Source organism: Fulmarus glacialis, unplaced genomic scaffold, assembly GCF_000690835.1.
Source record: "Fulmarus glacialis isolate BGI_N327 unplaced genomic scaffold, ASM69083v1 scaffold41293, whole genome shotgun sequence".
Lineage (NCBI taxonomy): Eukaryota > Metazoa > Chordata > Aves > Procellariiformes > Procellariidae > Fulmarus > Fulmarus glacialis.
This window is the reverse complement of record NW_009203065.1, coordinates 1-19,247: the sequence shown is the minus strand read 5'-3', so window position 1 is coordinate 19,247 and position 19,247 is coordinate 1. Positions and strand designations below refer to the sequence as shown.

The following is a 19,247-nucleotide window of genomic DNA, read 5'->3' as shown; positions in this document are numbered from 1 at the left end:
GGGGCCATCACGCCACCCTTAGCAGTCGCTACTTTTCCCTTTGCAGCCCTGCAACCCTCTGGGCTCCACCAGGTTGTTTTAAAACAACGATCCAGCACCACCCCCCTAAAAAAAAGCTGCTTTCTAGCTGCCGGTTTTGCCAAGTTTTGTCACAGAACAAATGTTTATGATCAAGTCAAACTTCTCCAGAAAGGATTTCTAGCAGAAGTGCTGACGGATGGCGGATGCAGGCAGCTCTACAGCACACCGAGGTCGGCCAGCCGTAAGGGTGTGACGTGCCGATGGCATGGTGGGATGCTTCCTGACCTTCAACCCCCTGCATCACACGCTTGATTAGGGGCTTTCTTGAGCTTGTTTACTAATTGTGGGAATCATTTACATCTTCGGTAACGTCTGAGTCATCCGCTGCCCTCCATCTGCATACAAAACTCCTGACAGCAGCTGGAGTCATAGAGCTCCAGTCCTTGATCTTGCTATCTGAACCTCCCTAAAATGGGCCAACTTTACGGCCACAGAGATACAGCAATGACCCTGCCATGCTGCTGCGAGCGCAGCCCCCACGGGAATAGGGCCAGTTTCCTGTGGCTGCCGGAATAATTAGTCAAATTCATACAATCGCCCAAATAAATACAGCAACGCATACCGATCTGCTGATGCCAGCCCCTGCTGCCCTTTGCTGCTGCGCGAGCAGCGCGTGCCCGGCGCCCTGCGAGTGTGCCTCTCACTCCTGCCCGGCATCCTCGTTTGCAGCTGTCTCGTCTCGCTGCCGGCTCCGCTTCTGCTCAGCTTGGGGTGCAAGGGGAGGTCACAGTCCCTTGTACGCTGGGGCTGTGCAGCTATTTCTCCCGTGCAGACGCAGGCAGATCCCGCAGCGCTGGCACGAGTCGCTTTGGAGCCAGCCTGCCGGCGCTGCGGGAGCGGGCAAGGGCAGGCAGGGACGAGCAGCGTCCACACAGCCAGCCAGGCAAACGCCGGCGCTCTGCTTTAGCGGGTCTTTTGTTTCGGTCGTGAGATTCTCCCAGGCAGAGCTTCTTACTGAAATCAGCCTCTTTTCTCCCTTCCCCAAAGCAAAGGGATTAATTTCTCCGAAGGACTTTTCTTGCCCTGTGCTCACACTCCCAGCACTCCTGTGCTGTGGAGCCTCACCGAGCCAGCAGCTTTGTGCGATTGCAATTCGTTCGGGCAAAACTGAGCCTTTGCTGATTTATTTTGTTCCAGATGCCTAACAAACAAAATAAGCCATAACAAAGCACAGCTTTATTAATATAACTGCATAGCCTGTCAGAAAGAAAATCCCAGTCCTGGCTGATGGAGCCAAGATGCCGAAAGCCCCACCGAGGCAGGGCATTCAAGGGATACCAGAAACCCAGCCGGACATGGCGAGACCCGCCATGCAATGCTTGCAAGAGTGCAAGAAACATGAACATTTAGTTTAGGAGAAAAACAACTTTGCAGGAAGTCTGGCAGGACTTTCCTTCTGTGTTAGGATTAGCTCTTCATTTCCAAATTTTGGGTGCCATTTCGAAAACCAACCAGGTAGGCTAAGGGCAGCACTGGGGTCCAAAGATACTAATGCAAATAGTTTAATTTAAGCCAAGCCCAAGTGTGTCACCCTGTCTCTGCAGACCCCCATGCTTTAGCTCAGCAGGGTCTGCCCTGGTCTAGTCCTGGGGCCGCAGACGCACCCATCAGGGAGGACGATGCGTTATGTACGGGGCATGGTTAGAGCAGGGTGCTTCCCCGGCGCGGGGGCACGGTGCAGCCCATCAAATAAGCGAACGGGACACATTCCATTGTGGGCTTTTTTTGCTGCGGACATGGGTATGGAGCTGTCAATCCTTGGGACGTTTCCATTGTGATAATCCTCCGGAATACGGGTGATTTATTAACCCTCTGCAGCCCAGTTTCAGCCGTCACCCTCCTCTGCAGCTGGAGGCTCCTGTCGAAGTGGAGGAAGCGAGCAACTTGCTCTCACCTTGCAGGCTGCTGCCAGCCCCCAGGGAATGCATTAGGCAGTGTCCAGCATGGCTGGGCATTTCCCTAGCACCTGTTATCTGAGGATCTGGAAGCACTTAAAGGAATTTTGCTTCATTGCCTCTACCAGCTCAGATAGGCTCATTAACATCATTTCTGAGATGAAGGATGGAGTCCCAGAACAGCTGAGTGGTTTTACCTACATCATAAGCCAAGTCAGTGACAGCACCTTATCTCCCCATTCTCTCCCTGCCTCACGTTATCGGGAACTTCTCCATGGAGCCACACACAAAAAGAGATGAGAGTGGAAACAGCCTGGACACCCTCCTCAGAAAGCCAGCCCGTGCTGCTAGCTGCAGGCAGGAAGCCCGGCAGCAAGAGCCCGGGCTGCTGCGGTTAGCGTAGCACCACGCGCTGCCGGCGATGCTCTTGCAGCCCACACCGTGTTCGGGGCAGTGCCAGCAAACCCAGGCAACTTGCTCTGACAGCAGTAAGATACCAAGCGCCTCAGGGAGCTTTGGCAATTCCTACTGATAGGAGGAAAAAAAACCCAAACCACGTTCCAGGCTTCAAAGCAGCATACACCACTACGAAACCACCCAGTGCTGGAGCTCAGGGGTTAGGTGCCCAACTGCAAGGACTAAATCAAGAAATAAAGTTTATTATAACCTGTGACTCAGCGCTTGCTGGAGGTCAATGATCCATTTCTGAGTGTGCGCCCAAAAGCGCTGCTCAGCCAGCCTGGGGCTGTGCACAGCCTGAAGCTTTTGGAGGCAGGGAGCTTGCTCTCCTGTCCCGTAATGGCTCTGTGCTCTGGGTCACCAGTTGGCTGCTGCTGTTTATCTTCCAGTGATTAATGGTCACTCTTGGTTCCTGCTGCAATTCCATTAAGATTAGAGACTTAAAGCTACACTGAGATGTTTAGCAGTGGGTGACCCTGGTCTCCCCATAGTTGTATTTCTATAGTCTTGAGGAAACGAAGATTAACTCTTGTCCTGCGTCCCATCCTTTTTGCTTTCTAGCTGCAGGGAACGAGCCCTTCGCAGGCAGCACTCGTGTTGGCCAGTGAAGAGAGCCTGGCGCTTGGGTCGCTGTGCGATTCATGTTCTGTGCACTCTGTGGCACTTGAAATCCCAGCCTGCAGGCACTCTGATGGCACCATCCCCTGAACCAATGCGTGAGTCCGGAGAACAAAAAGCTCTCCTAGGGGGGACAGCCCAGGAGGGCGCAGCCTCAGCCCCTTCCCCCTTGACATGGGGCAGAGGAAGAGACAGGGGCTGCTCCACCTTAGCTCAGCCCCTCCGGGGAACCAAAGTACAGAGGCAGATGATCTTCCTGAAAATGTGCAGTTAAATAGAGTCCCAACTGTTTCTCTCTGCTAAAAGTAAGCCAGCACACAGGGAACGTGAGCATGAGAGGAGTGAAGCAACCAGCCAGACTCCATCGGGAATCTAGTTACTCCCAGCAGTTTGACTTCTGGGATTGATGGAGCAGGAAGAGACAGCTCTGACCCTGAGACATCTAGTGTAACATCATACCTTCACCTCAGGGAATGGAAGGAAAAGACACCTTCCCCCCCAACTGATTGCAGAGCACCTTTCAGCCTGAGGGATAACCCTGAACCCTTTGTGGAGATCAGCAATCCCAAGCAGAGGCTGCAGCTACCATGGCCCTGGCCGGAGGCACGGGCGGTGGGGGAAGCCCACAGGTCTGTGGGGCCGTGCCGATCTGCTGGAGGGAGCCCGGCTGGCTGGGCTTCCTCCCTGCCCACAGGTCACGAGCGGTCTTTGTGCTGCTGCCTAGGGATCCCAAGTACCAGGTCCCTGCTGAAGCACCCCTGCATGCCCATGGGAAGCCAAATAACACCAAAACAACCCAAGAGACAGCTTTTCCCCCCTCCAGATCAACCTGCTGAAGCAGGTTCGGCAGGTAGCCTGCTCCCTGACGGTAGCACAGGGAGTTGAGCAGCACGCACTTGTCAATCTGAAGGCAGCTCTCAGCAGGCAACGTCCACATCACAAAAGCCACCACTATAATTAGCCTTACTTGGCTCACAGTCAGCCTTTATGTTTCCTTCCCGCCCCTCCAAAAAAAACAAGCGAAGGCATCTTTGCTCCCGGGTGATGGAGCAGCATGTTACTGAGAACCAGGAGAGAGGTCACGGGGACCCTCGCTTGCTCTTTTTGGGTAAACAAGGTTGCCCTCCTCATGTAGAAGTGCCCTCCTCCTCCTGCCCTAATGGCCTTGCCTTGGGCAGCCTGGCACTGACACGGAAATAGAAAGGGGGTGAATCCAAAAGGAGAAAAAGCCTGGAGCCAGAGCTGCTGAATTCCCCTGCCCTCTACCGTGCCCATGGGGCAGGGACAGCAGCTCCCCATCTGGCTGGAGGGACCTGCAGAGGTGGCCGCTGGCATCGTCACGTGGCAGCCAGGGAAAGCATGCACATGGGTAGTGACTGGAAGAAAAGGCGTGTTGATTTGGGAACCTTTATCTTGGGAGCAATTACATACCTCGATGGAAGGAGTTACAGGTGCCAGAGCAGGCTAAGAGCCAGGGCTAGTTTTACAAAAGTGAAACCTCTGAGCAAGCCTGGCTGCATGTTTCTAGTACAGGAGCTGTCCGTAAAGAAACCATTCTTTTATATTAAAAGACTCAGATGCAGATGATAAATTTGATTTTGTCTAAAGACATTTTTGAGGTGCCAATTTCAGTAACTCCCTGAGACCAGGCAAACAACTTAGTAGAAGTGCCATGAAGGTTTAGTGTTGGCTTTCTTAATGTCTCTGCCTACAGCAAGATCTAGCCAATGTGGAAGAAAGCTCCTTTAATTAAATCCAAAAGGGCTGTATACTCTAGAATAATACCTACAGCCTTTTGTGGCAGTGGCATAGGGTTGCCTTTGGGTAAATACATTGGTACAGAGCTCACGTGCTGTCCCCATCGCAGACTTTTCCTGCGGTCCTTCATAACTGTGCCGAGCAGATCCCCTTCTCCCTTTGCTTTTGCTTCTCCCTGACCTGCTCACAGTGAGCTGAGAAGGCCTTCCTTGATGCCACCATGTAGGGTACATGCAATAGGTATGTAATTACATATATACATACAAGATCTCCTCTCTGAAATCCTCCTATTTTTAAATTCAGTTCAAAAAGCAAACTTGTTCTGAGCCGCAAGTCCCAGTTTCAACTTGAATATGGGCCACACTTTAAAACCAGTTTTAATCTAGGTGCCCGCTCCACTTCTGAGGCAGGCCAAGCACGCTATGTTGTGTGGCTTGGATCAACCTCGTAACCACTGCACTGGTGCGGTTCAGGATGGGGCACGAACTGTCAATACCGGGACTGGGTTCCCCTGAGCCGTACCTTGGGTTGTCAGTTACACCTATGGAACCAGCTGTAAAATACTCCCCCCTGGTTTTCCCATCTCCACTCTAGTTTGCACAGATGGAAGTAATGCTAGATGTGCAAAAAGAGTCTCAAAGCAAACAGGACCCTGTGCAGGAGGACACTGTCCTTCAGTTACAGCAAGGCAGGATTCTGAATTCCTCCTTAAATCTGGTCCAGTACAGAGTCAAGCCCTAGAAGAGAGGAAATTGTGCTTGACAGATGCAATCATATGCAAATGGCTGTAGAAGAGGGGAAATTATCATCTACAAACATTGGGCAGAAATTCCATCTGCCGCCGCCTCAAGAAGGGCTCTTAATAAATTCTGAGACAGCAAAGTGACACACATCTTAATCAAGACTTAATCCATGGAATTAATTCCCTGCGCGTTTCTGCATAATTCCGAGAGTAATGCTAAAAGCCATGGCAATATCAGCAGCAGATGGACTCCCCCTACTCCATGCAAAGGTATTAAAGAAAACACAGCCCCTGTCACATCACTTCGTGTACGTACACATGGCAAAAAGCAACAGGGCTGTGCCCTGCTGCTGCCAGGAGCTTACACAGCCGGCGGACATCAAAGGTCAGGCTCGCCGCGAGGTGGAAATGGAAACCAGCCTCACGGCAAAGACAGAGCCCCTGCCACTTCTCTCCCATAGGAGAGGAGAAGCCTGGAGCGAGGCAAAGGTCTGGGAAACCAGCACCATGTCCCTTCCTTAGATGCTGTTTTTGGAGAGCGCAGATGGAGGCCGGTGTCGAGACAGATTCGTCAGCGCCTGGGAAAGGCTGGGGTTGGAGGTCAAGTGAAGGGGAGAGCAAGGGAAACTGCTGAGGGTTTTGTGAGCGAGATCTGCTGCAAAAACCAGGCGAATAACCATTAGAAATGGCTCCCTGCCCTCTCCCCACGGCCTGGGAAGCACACTACAGGTATGGGGGTCAGCCTTGCCAAGGGCCCTGGCAGCAGCCCTGCTCAAATTGACAGGAGGTTTTAGACAGCTCTGAAAATACATTCTTAGTCACTGTCATCCACCTCCAAAGGAGGTGCAACAGCTATGTGATTAATCTCTTGTTTACATGTCTAAACGCTAGCGCAGTCCAGACGAAATACTGCCTTCAGCAGGCTCCCTCCCCAATACGCATGGATTTGAGGGGCCGGGCAATCCTTCACCAGCTAGAATCCAGTCTTCACAACTGACCTCCACCTGCAGTTTGGAAGTCCCAAACACCTGGTCCAAACCCCCCTAAACCCAGGGGTCCCAGTTCCCCAGCATTGTGCATCAGCTGCTGTTACATTTTAGAGTGAGAGGCTGCCTAGCAGGGAAGGTGAGGTATTAGCTGGGGTGACTGGAGTTTCAGGAGCCGCTGTGGTCCCCTCGAAGCAGTCCAGCCTTCAGAAACCATTACACCTGCATTGGTGGCAATGCATCGTCCTGCGTACGGCAGGGTTATGATCCGAAACTCAGATTAAGGGCTAACGCAGGGCCAGCTCACCTTTCCAAGGTGATCTGGCTGGGCTTGTAGCACTTACTGCTTCACGCCTGCCTCTTCATGAGCGTCCAGTGCGGTCCAGAACAAAGTGGTGCTCTCAGCTGAGCTCTTTTGGACAATACAGGGACCTCAAGGAAGAGCATGATGAGAATAATTGATCCTGGCACAGAGAGGTGTGGAAAGAGGTGGTAGAGGAGTCCCAGTGGTGCCTGCAGTTGCGGAGAGCAGCACCGCCACCTTCCCAGCTGGGATGCTTTCAGCCAGGGGAGGTGGCTCACGGGCACAGGACAGTCACTTGAGGGGACACGGGGAACCTTCAGCCAGGATGACCTATGGCTGGAAGCGAGCTGCTGCTGCAGCCAGGATCACTCATTCCCAGGCACCCAAGGGTGTGTAATGCGATTCCCCTGTTAATTCAGGCTCCAGAGATCCTTATGTACCCCAAAGGATTCCACTTGCACTGCCCCAGGTCCCTGCTCATGGCAGCGGCTGTGGCGGCAGATGTGCCTTCCTGTCAGTGCCACGCACAGGAGTGCTTTTCTGTTGGGATGTGTGCGTGTACATCTGTGTTAGTGCTCTCTGGACAGCTTTACTTGGGCTTGACTGGTTTGTGGAGAAGCCAGGGAGAAAGAGGAGGGAAGCTGGGCGAGGCGGGATGTCTGGGGAAGGTGCTAACAGCCCTTGGCTGGCCCAGAACCACTTCCTCAGATCTCCGTTACACAGCATGCTCCCAGTGTTGCTATTTCAGTCTGAATGTCACCTATAAATTGGAGGCTCTTTCTCTGAAGGCTGCAAATAGAAGTGTCACTAGATGATCTTTGATTTATAGGGAAGCTCAGCAGAAAGCCTGGCATGTCCATTTTCCAGCCAGGAAATTCAAAGGGGTCCAAGGATCACACAGGGATCCTTTGCTTTTCCTAGACCTTTCCTCAAGGGTTGGCAAGTCCCTCCTGGAGGGGGTGGGGAGAGGTCACACACACAGATTCATCTCCCTAATCACCCTGTGCCCGCTGCTTTTTCAGATTCCTCCTCCTCCACCACCCATCCTTGCCCCATGGATTTCAACCTGCTGGCAGACGCGGAGGCTCGCAGCCCAGCCTTGTCTCTCTCGGACTCTGGAACCCCTCAGCACGAGCACAGCTGCAAAGGGCAGGACCACAGCGGTGAGTGCAAGGCTCAAGATGCAAGAGAGGCCCCGACCTATCCCTGTGGGTGGATCCGGGTGTCCAGTGGCTTGCGGGAGCTGGCTGCAGTGCTCCCGGGGACACGCTGAGCTTCCTCTCGTACCACGAGCCAGCACAGTGCCATGGTGGCACAGCTGTCCCAGCAAGCAGGGGGGAGGCCTAGGGGTGCGTATCACAATGACAGCCATCGGGAGGGCGAGAGCACCGTCCTGGCGATGGGGTTGCCTGACCCCGGCTGCAGGAAGCCACTGCTGACAGAGGGCACAGCCCGTGGCAGGCAGGAGTCAGGCAAGCTGGGTCACTGCCCAACCAAGATTTTATTGTATTTGCCTAAACCGGGTCCCCAGAGCAGGAGAGCTCTCCCCGCAACATGGGAAATCTCATCCAAGGCACAGAAGACTAGTCCTAATTATAAATTGCACACACACACCACACACCCCCCTTTTTTGGTTTTTAAACTGTGTTAAAATTGCTTAGGTTGAAACTTTCCATGCTATAGGTTAACCTTAGGCTGAACTTTCCAGGTTCAGGCAATAAGAAGGAAGAGAAATACTGTCTTGCCCCTGCTTTAACTGAAAAAGCCTGGTCACTTGTGCCTTGGTGCCAGGCTCCGCAGTGGGCTGCTCCTGTCCCAAGGAGGTGCCTCTGACCATTCCCAAAGGCTGAACAAACCCCAGGCCTACCGCATTTTTATCAGGCTCTGAAGAAGAAACATCACCATTCACACCTGCTCAGAAATCAGCTACCAAATGCTATGGCTTCCCCTGGATTTTGTATATGTCCTGTGACTGCTCCATCCCTTGTTGCTCTGGATGCGGCAGGGCAATGCAAAGCTGCCAGTGCCAGCGCGAGGGGAGGCGAGGGCCGGGGACAGCCTGCTACTCCCCGCATAAAGCCTCCAGGCTCACCCGCGTGCAAAAGCTAATAAGCATAATGATGCAGATTAAAATTCCCCAGAGTAAGTATCATGAAGGGAGTTACGCTGGGATAACTATGGTCAGAGAATCCACGCGCCGAATTCCCCACTGCACGCATACCTTAGTTGGGCACATCCCCAAGCTCAGTGGCTCTTCGTCAGCCTTTGGATGCATTCAAAGTCGTCTCCATTCAAGTGGCCTTCCCGATCGAGCCCACCCTGGCACGCCACAGAACTGCCAATTTAGGAGCTGACTTTTTTCCATTAGGCATGAGCAGCTAATTCCAGCTATGACTGCAGTCATTTCATTGAGTGGGCGAACGTGCACGAGATATATTCCACAACCTATTTTGGGTTGACAATAAACGCCGAGTTCCTGGCTACGTCACTCCCCACTGTCTTAAACGGCCTAGAAATAAAATGGTTCTGAGAGGCGGGTGTTTGCCAGCGCTACCTGCACGCAGAGGCTCGCAGCTTGTGCGTTCGCACCAGAGAGGCCGATGGCAGCCACACGTCACCAGTGTCAGGCAGAGCAGAGCGTGCCACCGAGGGCTGCCCGGGACGGGGCAGGGCTGCGCTTCTGGCACTTTTTGCCTCTCCTCAAGAGAGCAGCCTCCTTACTCCTCCTTGGCTCCGCTTCCTTCATCCGCAAAGTAAGAGATCCTGAGGAAGGGAGCACGAACCTTGCTTGTCTGGGCTCAGCTCTCAGAGATCCCGAGTGTCCTCCGACGGTGTGGTGTGGTTTGTATTCTGCTCCTCAGCACGGATTCAGGGCACTCACAGGGTCCGTCCTTCCTGCAGGGTCCCTTGTTTCCCCATATTGCCACGCTTTTGGTCCCCACTGCAATGCCCAAGCTCTGCACCATTTACAGAGGGCCCTTTTCCCCTGCCTAGAGAAGAAGCAGAAACGGAGATGACACTCCCTATAAGCAATGCTCAGGAAGAGCCACAGGTAGCAGGTACAGAAACGGAGAGGACAGTCAGAGGAACATGTAGCTGCAGAGATTTTTTCTAGGCTCAATGTCAGGATTCCTACATCTTCTTGGACTTCACAAGATTTATGGAAACTTCTACACCAGAAGGTATGGAGAAGACGAATACCAAAGCAAGATACTGCATCTTCCACCCAGATGCAGCCCATAAGCCAGTGGTACCTTCACTCCATTCTCCTTCCCTCTCGGTATAGTTTCTTCCTGCGTGAAGAAGGGCAGTCCTGAGCAGGAGCTCCCGATGAGGGCACAGCCTCCTGCTTCGCAGCAGCCCCTTTGGAAATCTGCATTTGTCCGGGGCTCCCATGGGAACATATCTCCTGCATGCGTCAGGCTCTTAATTAACCCAGACTTAGCAGATGAGCAAACAAACCAAATGTTGTCTCTTCATCTGTACTGAGCCATTCCTAATAACTAGCTCAGACGTGGTGGCATCGCTCCCCTTTTAATCTGTTTTAGAGATGGATAATGCGGGAATCTCCCTCTTCCAACACTGGCTTAGAGCACTGAGCTAGAGAAATCAGATTTATCTCCTTGGCAAGAACCACTATAAAAAAAAAAGATCCACGTTAAGAGCATGCTTCCAAGAGTTCTACCGAATGTGGGATCCCTACATAAAAATGCTCATGGGAATGAGGAGAGTACCACGAGACCACAGCCAGCTCCTACCGTTCCACTTTTCAGGTCCTATGGCTTCTCCTGTTTCAAGAGTGCACTGGGAAAGTTCTCTTGCGGGTACATCCTGGATGGAAACACGAGCTGGTCCTGGCACTGGGAACGGGAGACAGCACCTTCCTGCTCAGCAGAACCAGCTTGCACCCTGCTGTTGTGAGCAATAGCCAGCTTGCTCCCCTTGCATTAGCTTTCCTGCTGGTGGATAGCATTAAACGTGCCACAGCAGCGGAGGCAGCTAGTGGGGAGCCTGTGGGGAACCCACAGTGCGATGTAGACCCATAGAAACAAACCTTCTCTGACCGCACACAGGCTTTCCTCCAAGAAGAGCAAGTGCCTTCCCTGCAAATGCTCTCTGTGACTCCAGCATTGCTCCCTTTGGAGGGAGGCAGGTGCAAGGAGGGTTTTCCCAGGAACAGCAGGGAGAAGTTTCTGAATTAACACACTGCCACGGGAATGGGGTAGCGGCACCAGGTTCCTGGGACAGGAGTGTCTCCCAGGGCTGGGCTCCATTAAAGCACCTGCTGTTGGTGCAGCACTGTCCTGCAGCAGAGTCCTTTCTCTGTCGGGGCTCAGGTGCTTTTCAGCCTCTCTTAGGCTCTCTCCTTTCCAGTTAGATTTTATGGGGCGTGTTTTTCCAGATCACATCCATCTGACTTGAGGAACCCTTTCTTTCCTCACCCAGCTGTATTCCAGGTTACTGTGTTCTTGCCTCCCTGCTTTTTAAGGGGCTGTACGAGACACCCTGCTTTTTAAGAGACACCTTCCATGTTAGGATTTCTCTGGACTTTGAAGCCTTTTAAGCTAGCTTCCACTTAAAAAAACACAACCAAACAAAAAATCCTTTTAATCTGAATCTCAGCGGAGTGATGCCAGGATTTTTTAAAGGTTCTTCTCCCAGATGCAACAGTTTGGCAACTGCAATAATTTCTACTTAGTTTAGCTGAGTATTTCCCACTGTAAAAGAACACCTCCCCTCCCTGCTGAAAACCAGTTTTCAGCTGGAACTGCTTCATCTTGCTTCTAGATCAGAGGAAGGAGGAGGTGAACATCAGAAATTATTTATTTTCACTGGAATAATTTTCTTCTATGGTCACTTGTCTTGGTTCCCAGCAGAATTAAACACAAGCTGTAGCTTTCCTCCCTGGAGCTGTCTTCCATAGATTGCCCAAGTGCTCAAATGTGACATTTTTGTTTGATGATGGAAGATATTTATATTTGCATTCTGCCCGTTTGCAGAGTACCGACAGCCCCAGGAGGGGCTGTGGCACAGGGAAGTACATGGCTGCCCACCTCCAGCCATGGCAGCCCAAAGCTCAGCGTTAAGGCTGGGCTTAATGCCTAGGAGGAGGCTGAGCTGTACTTTTCAGTTAGATACCAGTGGGAACACTGGGGAGTTTCAAGATGTTCATTTAAGGGGGAACAAAATGAAAGATGCTGCCTCTAGGAGAGAGATCTCCGAGTGAGGAGGAGGGCAGGGGTGGAAGGACAGGGAGATGCTGGAGTACTTCATGGTAAGGTCTAAGAGAGGCCTTTTCCTACTTTTTAAAAATAAAAATATGTGCACCTAAGTAAGAAGGTAGAGGAGTAAGAAGGGAAGAAGGATAAAAATTTGTGCTCCTCACATTTAGTTAATTTAAGAGCGTCAACCTGCTATCATTGGCAATTTGCCTTTTCCCATTACTTGCCCACAAAACCACTACTGAACTTTTGCTGTGTCATAAGTGGCAATTTCTGTTCAGTTTTTCTAAAGGGCACCTTAGGCAGAGAGTTTTAAGCAGAGTAGGAAACTGCTGGCCTGGGGAAGTTCTGTCACTATCGCCCATCTTAAGTGCAACAAATGAAAACCCGAGATTGGAAGTTTGGCAAATCCAAATCCAGTCACTTGGAAGCTGACATCCATTACTGGGGTTAAACGAGGGCAGGCCGTGCTGCATCAAGTGGCCGTTGGTTTTGGTGCAGGGTGGATGCCTGCTCACAAGGGGGAGGGAGGGAGACGGGACCACTCCTGTGCGTGCAGCTGGAGCTGCTGGTGGCCACAGTGGAGGGGGACCTCACTGATCGTGCACTGGTTGCCCCAAGGACAGGCACCCCAAATGCATGAAAGCCCCCGAGTTAACTCAGGGGATCTCGCCCATCTTTCTGTTTCTCACACAGACACCGAGAAGTCCCAGCAAAACCAGACGGACGACTCCAACCCTGAAGACGGCTCGCTCAAGAAGAAGCAGCGGAGGCAGAGGACGCACTTCACCAGCCAGCAGCTCCAGGAGCTGGAAGCCACTTTCCAGAGAAACCGTTACCCAGACATGAGCACCAGGGAGGAGATTGCAGTCTGGACCAACCTGACGGAGGCACGAGTCCGGGTAGGACTGCAGCTCTCCCACCTTCCCCGGCCCAAGCTTGTAGGGAGGAAGCCGGCTGTGATATAAGCCACCAAGCTGTCCCCAAACCAAGGAAGGAATTAGTGGCACTAGAAAATTTCCCTGTCTTGAAAACACCTCACCAGGCTCTACATCCGAGATTTGATACATCCAGCCACACACGTACCCCATGCTGGTGGTGCCTTCCCCGTGCAGTGCTACCTTGCAATAACGCAGGGAGATGCAAAGCCCAGGCTCTGCCCCACAGAGCCCCACCAGTTGGCTGCCCTGACCCAGCAGACCCCTTCCTTGCAGTGCCATCATCCCCCAGCCTTAGCCTTGCTGGAGGGCAGTCTTTGGTGTTCCCAAACCACTGTGCAGTCACAGGCGTAGTGTGGCAGGGCTCCAGCTGGAATGAGAGCTTCTCTCTGCTACTAGAAATATGAGTTAGCAGCACCATGAATACCCTTCCAGCAGCTTCCACGCTCTAGGAAGTTATATTGTTTGAGTCCCTCCAACACTAATAGATTTTCCTTTTAGAAGACAGACTTCCAACACCCCACCCCAAGCTGGTCCTGAGGTGAAGTCAAAACAAGAGAGGTTATTTCCTGCACTCAGCAGCTCTCAAACCACATCCCCCAAATACTTTGTCCCACGTCACACAACCCCAACCCCTCCTCCTGGGCTGTGGTCACTTGGAAATACAGCAAGTATTTTCCTCCCTTTTCCCCGAATAAAGGGCATCCGTTTGTTGAGTGAGGTGGGTTATTCTGTGCGTTGTAAAATGGCAATGGTTGGATTTTGATCTAGGTGGTGATTCTCCCTGGGAGATGACCCTTGCAGCCCAGACATCTTGCTGCAACCCTTTCCTGATGCTCAGCCTCCCAGCTCCCTGGGAGCATCCCTGGCCCTTCAACAGCTCTCACCTTGCTGTGCAAAGAGACCGGGGCAAGGCCTCTTCCAGGTACAGCCCAGAGCAATTCCCATCCCCTCCCTCTCTCTCTCGCAGGTCTGGTTCAAAAACCGCAGAGCTAAGTGGAGGAAACGGGAGAGGAACCAACAGGCCGAACTGTGCAAGAACAGCTTTGGAGCCCAGTTCAACGGACTGATGCAGCCTTACGACGACATGTATTCCAGCTATTCCTACAACAACTGGGCCACGAAGGGGCTCGCCACCAGCCCGCTCTCGGCCAAGAGCTTCCCATTCTTCAACTCCATGAACGTCAGTCCCCTCTCCTCCCAGCCCATGTTCTCCCCACCCAGCTCCATCGCCTCGATGACCATGCCTTCATCTATGGTCCCTTCCGCGGTGACCGGAGTACCGGCGTCCAGCCTCAACAACCTGGGAAACATCAACAACCTGAACAGCCCGAGCCTCAACTCTGCTGTCTCATCCAGTGCCTGTCCTTACGCCTCAACAGCCAGCCCCTACATGTACAGGGACACATGCAACTCCAGCCTGGCCAGCCTGCGGCTGAAAGCCAAGCAGCACGCTAACTTCCCCTACCCGGCGGTGCAGACGGCAGCTTCCAATCTGAGCCCTTGCCAATACGCCGTGGAGAGGCCCGTATGAAGGGCTGCCCTCCGCCAACCAGGGACTTGACCTTAGCCTGACAAAAGGAGACCTTTAGCCCTACAACAGCGTACGTCCTGCAGAGAATGAGAGTGAACACGAGAGAGCAAGAGAGCGAGAGAGAGCAAGAGCGAGCGGCGAGCAGGCAGATGGACCTCTATGAAGATTTGTCTAACTATCGTATGGTGAATTTTGACTGTCTTTCCCCTCCCCAACCCCTCCCCTCTTGCCCACCAAACCTCCTCTTTCATGGTAAAGAAACCAAAACGGTCTACTGGAAGCCCCATGGGGAAATAGGAGCCCCGTCGTGCAGGGTGCCTGACCCACGGGCAGCAGAACCAAGTGTGTTTCAATCTGCCCCTCCGAGCCCCCCAGGAGTGAGCTCCCCAAGACCCCGGGACAGCACGGGCAGCCGGACACCACCCCTGCAGGGAACAGCCAGGGACAGGGCAATGCAGGGGCTGCCATTCAGTGCTTGGCTGACACCTTCTCCCTGCACGTGTGCGAGATTTCAGTTAAAGACGTCTTGCCCACTTATTTATCACACAGCCAGTAAGGAAAGCCTTGTCTCAGTCGATTGGCATCTCTCTTTATAATGCATATATACACATGGCCCTTCAGACTTGAAGCCTTTAGGAACTGGGAGTTGTAAGGATATAAAATATGTGTGTGTGTATATATATGTCTTATATATATACAAATACATATATAGACATTAAATATACTTTTTTGTTTTGTACATGAAATAACCTACAAAGTGGACCTTAAAACCAAAAACCCCGTAAAGCAAGCACATCCACCAAGGCGGCGTCCTGCCTGTCATGCTTCGGTCATTTCCAGTCAGACAGGAACACCTTTGGCGGTGTACATCCAAAGCATCCCCTTTTGCAACAATCAGTTCCCCTTTGCACATCTCCCTCCCTTCCCTTCTCCAAATCCCATTTCCAAAAAAAGATAATAAAATAAAAGTTGGCACAATCCCTTTAAGGCTTCTGCCTGTCTGGTTATTGAGAGCACAAACCTGCGTCTGAAGACTCAGAAATCAAGTGCCAGCCGCCCAGGCGAGAGTGAGCATCCTTGGGAGTGCCAGCACGAGGCAGTCCGAGTTGGAATAGGGGCCTGAGGTTTGGAGGAGCCATCTCTCCTCCTCAAAAATCAAACACCTGGCTCCTCAGGACAGCAACAGCCCATGCACCCAGTATGAAGGGGAAAACAAGCCCCCTCCCTGCTCCCTGTCTGCATGCACCCACTGCAGCAGGAAGGTCGAGCCTCTCCTGGCTCAGGCTTCCCTGCCGTGCTGGATGGGGCCAGTGGCTTTGGGGTCCCAGCAGCCAAGGGCAGGGGAGCCCCTCCAGGCACTCCCACTCTGAACAGCGGTCCCCAGGGGAGAGGCCGGCTGCAGCAACCCGCCCTGCTAGCCCGCCCCTGCGCAGTTTCTGTTGGGAAAGCTGTAAGACAGAGGTGGCTCTCCTGAGATGCCCGTGCACCAGGGGGACCTGCTGCTTCAGCCAATGCAGAGGGATGCAGCGGGTTCCTCCAAGGGCCCAAGGAAGCTCCATGTGCAGCAGGGGAGCAGGACATCCCTAGCCAGTGCAGCCTCCTTTCCTTTCATCAGGCACATGGCACAACCCTGATATTTCACTTTTCTCTTAGGGAAAAAACCCACCAAACTCAAAACACACATCACCACAAGAAACTATCTTACTTGGATGAATGGGACAGGCAAACCTGGCATAAACCAGGTTTCTGCAACGTTGTTAGCACGCAGAGAGGAAGCAATTTCTTTGCTAAGAAGGGATCCTCACTAGAACACAGTAAGAGGTCCCTCACAAGCCAATCATATGAGCCACTCAGTCTTTGCCAAAACCTATTCCACAGGGAGCAGCTGCTGCTGAAGGTATTGGTGAGCAGATGCTGAAAGCAGACATAGATGTCAGCCCAACTTCACTGTAACAAAATTATTCTTTGCTCTGAGCTAATCTAAAATGACAGAGCCAAGTTACCCTGCACTGAAACAGCTACCGCTGGAAGCACAACCCTATCTGCAACATGCATTCAAAGATCAAGCATAAACATCTAAAACATAGACGTAGCACATCCAAGACAAGACCATTCATTGTAACCTGGATCCTACCTTGCCACTGGGCGCCAGTGCTGCTGAGGTGGCTTCAGTGGTCAGTCTCCATTCTGTGCTGGAGCCTCCATCCAGCAGCCTTCCCACCAAACACATGCCTCATCTTTGTGCTATGGTGCTTAACTCCCTTCTCTGCCACAGCTCTTCCCCGTAAGGGAAGAAAAAAGGGCCTGGGCTTCTCTTTAATATCCCCTCCTCCACTGAGCCTGACTTGCAGCTGAGTCCAACTCCTCTCCCTGATAACCCAAGCCAGGTGGTGCCACAATCCTCTCCTACTCCTTGGTGAAGGAGCTGAGCTTTTTACACACCTGGTCCTTCCCTTACGCCCTTTCCACGCACCCTGCCTCTCCACCCCATGCTGATCTCAAGCACAGGTGGGAACACGGCAAAGCCAGAACAAGCATCTCTGATAAAGACGCAGCTTTGCCTGGCGAAGAAATTGAAGGGAGACCCATCTTCTCTTTTATTTGGGTGATGTGTCTATGGAGGGAAAGAAAATTCTTCCTTCTCTTCTCCCCAGCTGAAGCCAAGAGCAACATGAGCTCCTCCTTCCCTTTTAACCTGATCTAGTAGCTGCGCTTTGCCTTGAGCGGTTTCTGTGCAGCTTTGGTTGTTCTCCATGTTGCTATGATGCTTGTGAAGATCCTCTACTTGTCCCACAGAGAAGATGAGGTTCGGTTGGGGTGTGGATGTACAAGGCTGGCTGCTGCTGACTGTTGAAAGATTCAGCCGATGAAAGATATGCCCAAATATACAGAGCAGAAGGCCAGCTCCAGCACACAGTTCTCATGATCTCCGGTTGGAGCCAGTGGGGAAAAGTCAAGATCTAGTTTAGGTACTGATTTTTCAGCCTGAGGTTTTCCATCCAGTCATTTCAATTAACATTACGCCAGACCAGTCTGATTTCTGAGCAGGACAGACTCAGTCAGTACCCACACGAGGCAACTGGTGCCTGCACATGTGTGGCCAGTGGGTCTGCAGGCTGGCTAGTTTGTTCTGTACAAAGACGACGGTGGGGTCTGTTTCTGCAGTCAGAGGTATTGCACCATGTAGGGTCCAGACCAGATGGCAAACCACACACCAGCCCTGAGCTGAGAGCGCTTTATAAAGTGGCACCAAATAACTGACATAACCTCGGGAAAAACCTTAAAATCTGCAGACACCAGAGATGGCCAACAGTAAATAAAGAAGTGAGCAAGTTGGCAGCAGAGAGCTCTGGGAAAGGTTCCCTGCTTTCCAAATGCCACCTGCCTTCCTGATGCAGCTGAGCCCATACAGCCTCCCACATTCGGCTCCCTCCCCATAGGGCCAGGACATGGACATCACGCTCTCTCGTCCAGCACAAATACAGCAGGTGTCATACAGGCCTTCTCCAGGATCTCCCTCTCTCACAAGTCCCCAGTACCTCCACTGCAACCCAAGCAGGTGGTTTCTAGCAGGGTCCTGCTTATTCTAAAGACCTGTTAGGCAAATAACTTTGTCACTGGAAACTTCCCAATCTGCAGATTTAGCAAGTGCACATTCTCCTCCATCATCCAGGTCATTAGTGGAAATGCTAAACAAAACCAGACCCGGAACAGATGTCCCTGAACTTCACTCAACAGACCCTTTCCTTTTCAACAGTGAACCATAGATAACTCTCTGGGTATAATTATCCAATGGGTTTTGCACCTACCCAACATCCCATCTACATCATCCTTAAGAGCCACTTAAATGGCAGCCAGGGCTCTTCTTCACCATGCTCCTACTCTGTCATAGAGGAAAATCAGATTATTTTGACCAGATTCTGTTCTTGACAGATCCATATGGCTCCTGCTCATCTCCACGGCTTATAAGTAGAGAGATTATTTGCTCCAGCATTTTTTGGGTGGTGGGTGGGTGAGGGTATTTAACTGTCAGGAGTTCCTGGCTTTTGACCCCAGTCCCCATTTTGAAGGGGGGGTACAAAGCTTGCATTTTACAGTCTTTCCATGCCTCACTGTCCCCCATTAGTTCTCGTAGATAACAGCAGATATTTCTGGGATTGCTTTGCGTGAAGTTCACCATGCCCAGATGGTCTGAAAAATTCCCGTTTATCTAAATACTCTCTTACTTGTGCTTTCCTTATTCAAGGCCAGACTTCTAGTCCCCATCACTGGCGTGGCTTGTGCTATCTATTTCCCCGTAGCTGTCTTTATCTGAAGGCTAATGCAAAGTGCAGCGAACAGTTGGGTCTCCTCAGTGGCTGCCATCAGTGTTTCCCCTCTCTGCTGAAAAGCAGCACAACACCGCTTTTGGTTGGGCTCTTCCTGTTAATGCAATGGAGGCTTGTCTTCTGACATCTCTTGCTTGGTGCATGCTAGCTTTTACCACGGTCTCTCCAAAGAATTCGAAAACGGCAGACTGGATGTGAACATCCAAGCTTCATCTGGAGATATTAAAAACTGGGCTCAGGTAGGTAGAAGAGAGCTGTAAAAGGTGGACCTAATTTCTGTCTTAATTGCCTTTTAGGACCTGGTTGCAGCCAGGCACGGGAAAGGCTGGGGTGGGGGTGCGTTCCTCGCCGCCCCAGCAGCGCCGAGGCCAGACCCCCGCGG

General features: G+C 52.1%; 1 protein-coding gene across 2 annotated transcripts; it reads left to right on the top strand.

Moving 5' to 3' along the window:
* Nucleotides 1-7,897: 7,897 nt before the first annotated feature.
* LOC104074414 (pituitary homeobox 3) lies at nucleotides 7,898-14,537 on the top strand. Of its 2 annotated transcripts, none has more exons than XM_009574509.1 (3): nucleotides 7,898-8,006; nucleotides 12,762-12,967; nucleotides 13,974-14,537. In XM_009574509.1, exons 1-3 carry the CDS (start codon nucleotides 7,898-7,900, stop codon nucleotides 14,535-14,537), a joined length of 879 nt encoding a protein of 292 aa, XP_009572804.1. The 2 variants fall into 2 exon arrangements, with proteins under 2 accessions (XP_009572804.1, XP_009572805.1); XM_009574510.1 differs by lacking the exon at nucleotides 7,898-8,006 and adding an exon at nucleotides 8,961-8,975 and having other exon boundaries at nucleotides 12,764-12,967.
* The last annotated feature ends 4,710 nt before the right edge of the window (nucleotides 14,538-19,247 follow it).

Coding starts and splice junctions, on each gene's coding strand:
- LOC104074414 (XM_009574509.1), top strand. CDS start 7,898: ATGGATTTCAACCTGCTGGCAGACGCGGAGGCTCGCAGCCCAGCCTTG. Junction 8,007..12,761: donor CAAAGGGCAGGACCACAGCG/GTGAGTGCAAGG, acceptor TTTCTCACACAG/ACACCGAGAAGTCCCAGCAA. Junction 12,968..13,973: donor TGACGGAGGCACGAGTCCGG/GTAGGACTGCAG, acceptor TCTCTCTCGCAG/GTCTGGTTCAAAAACCGCAG.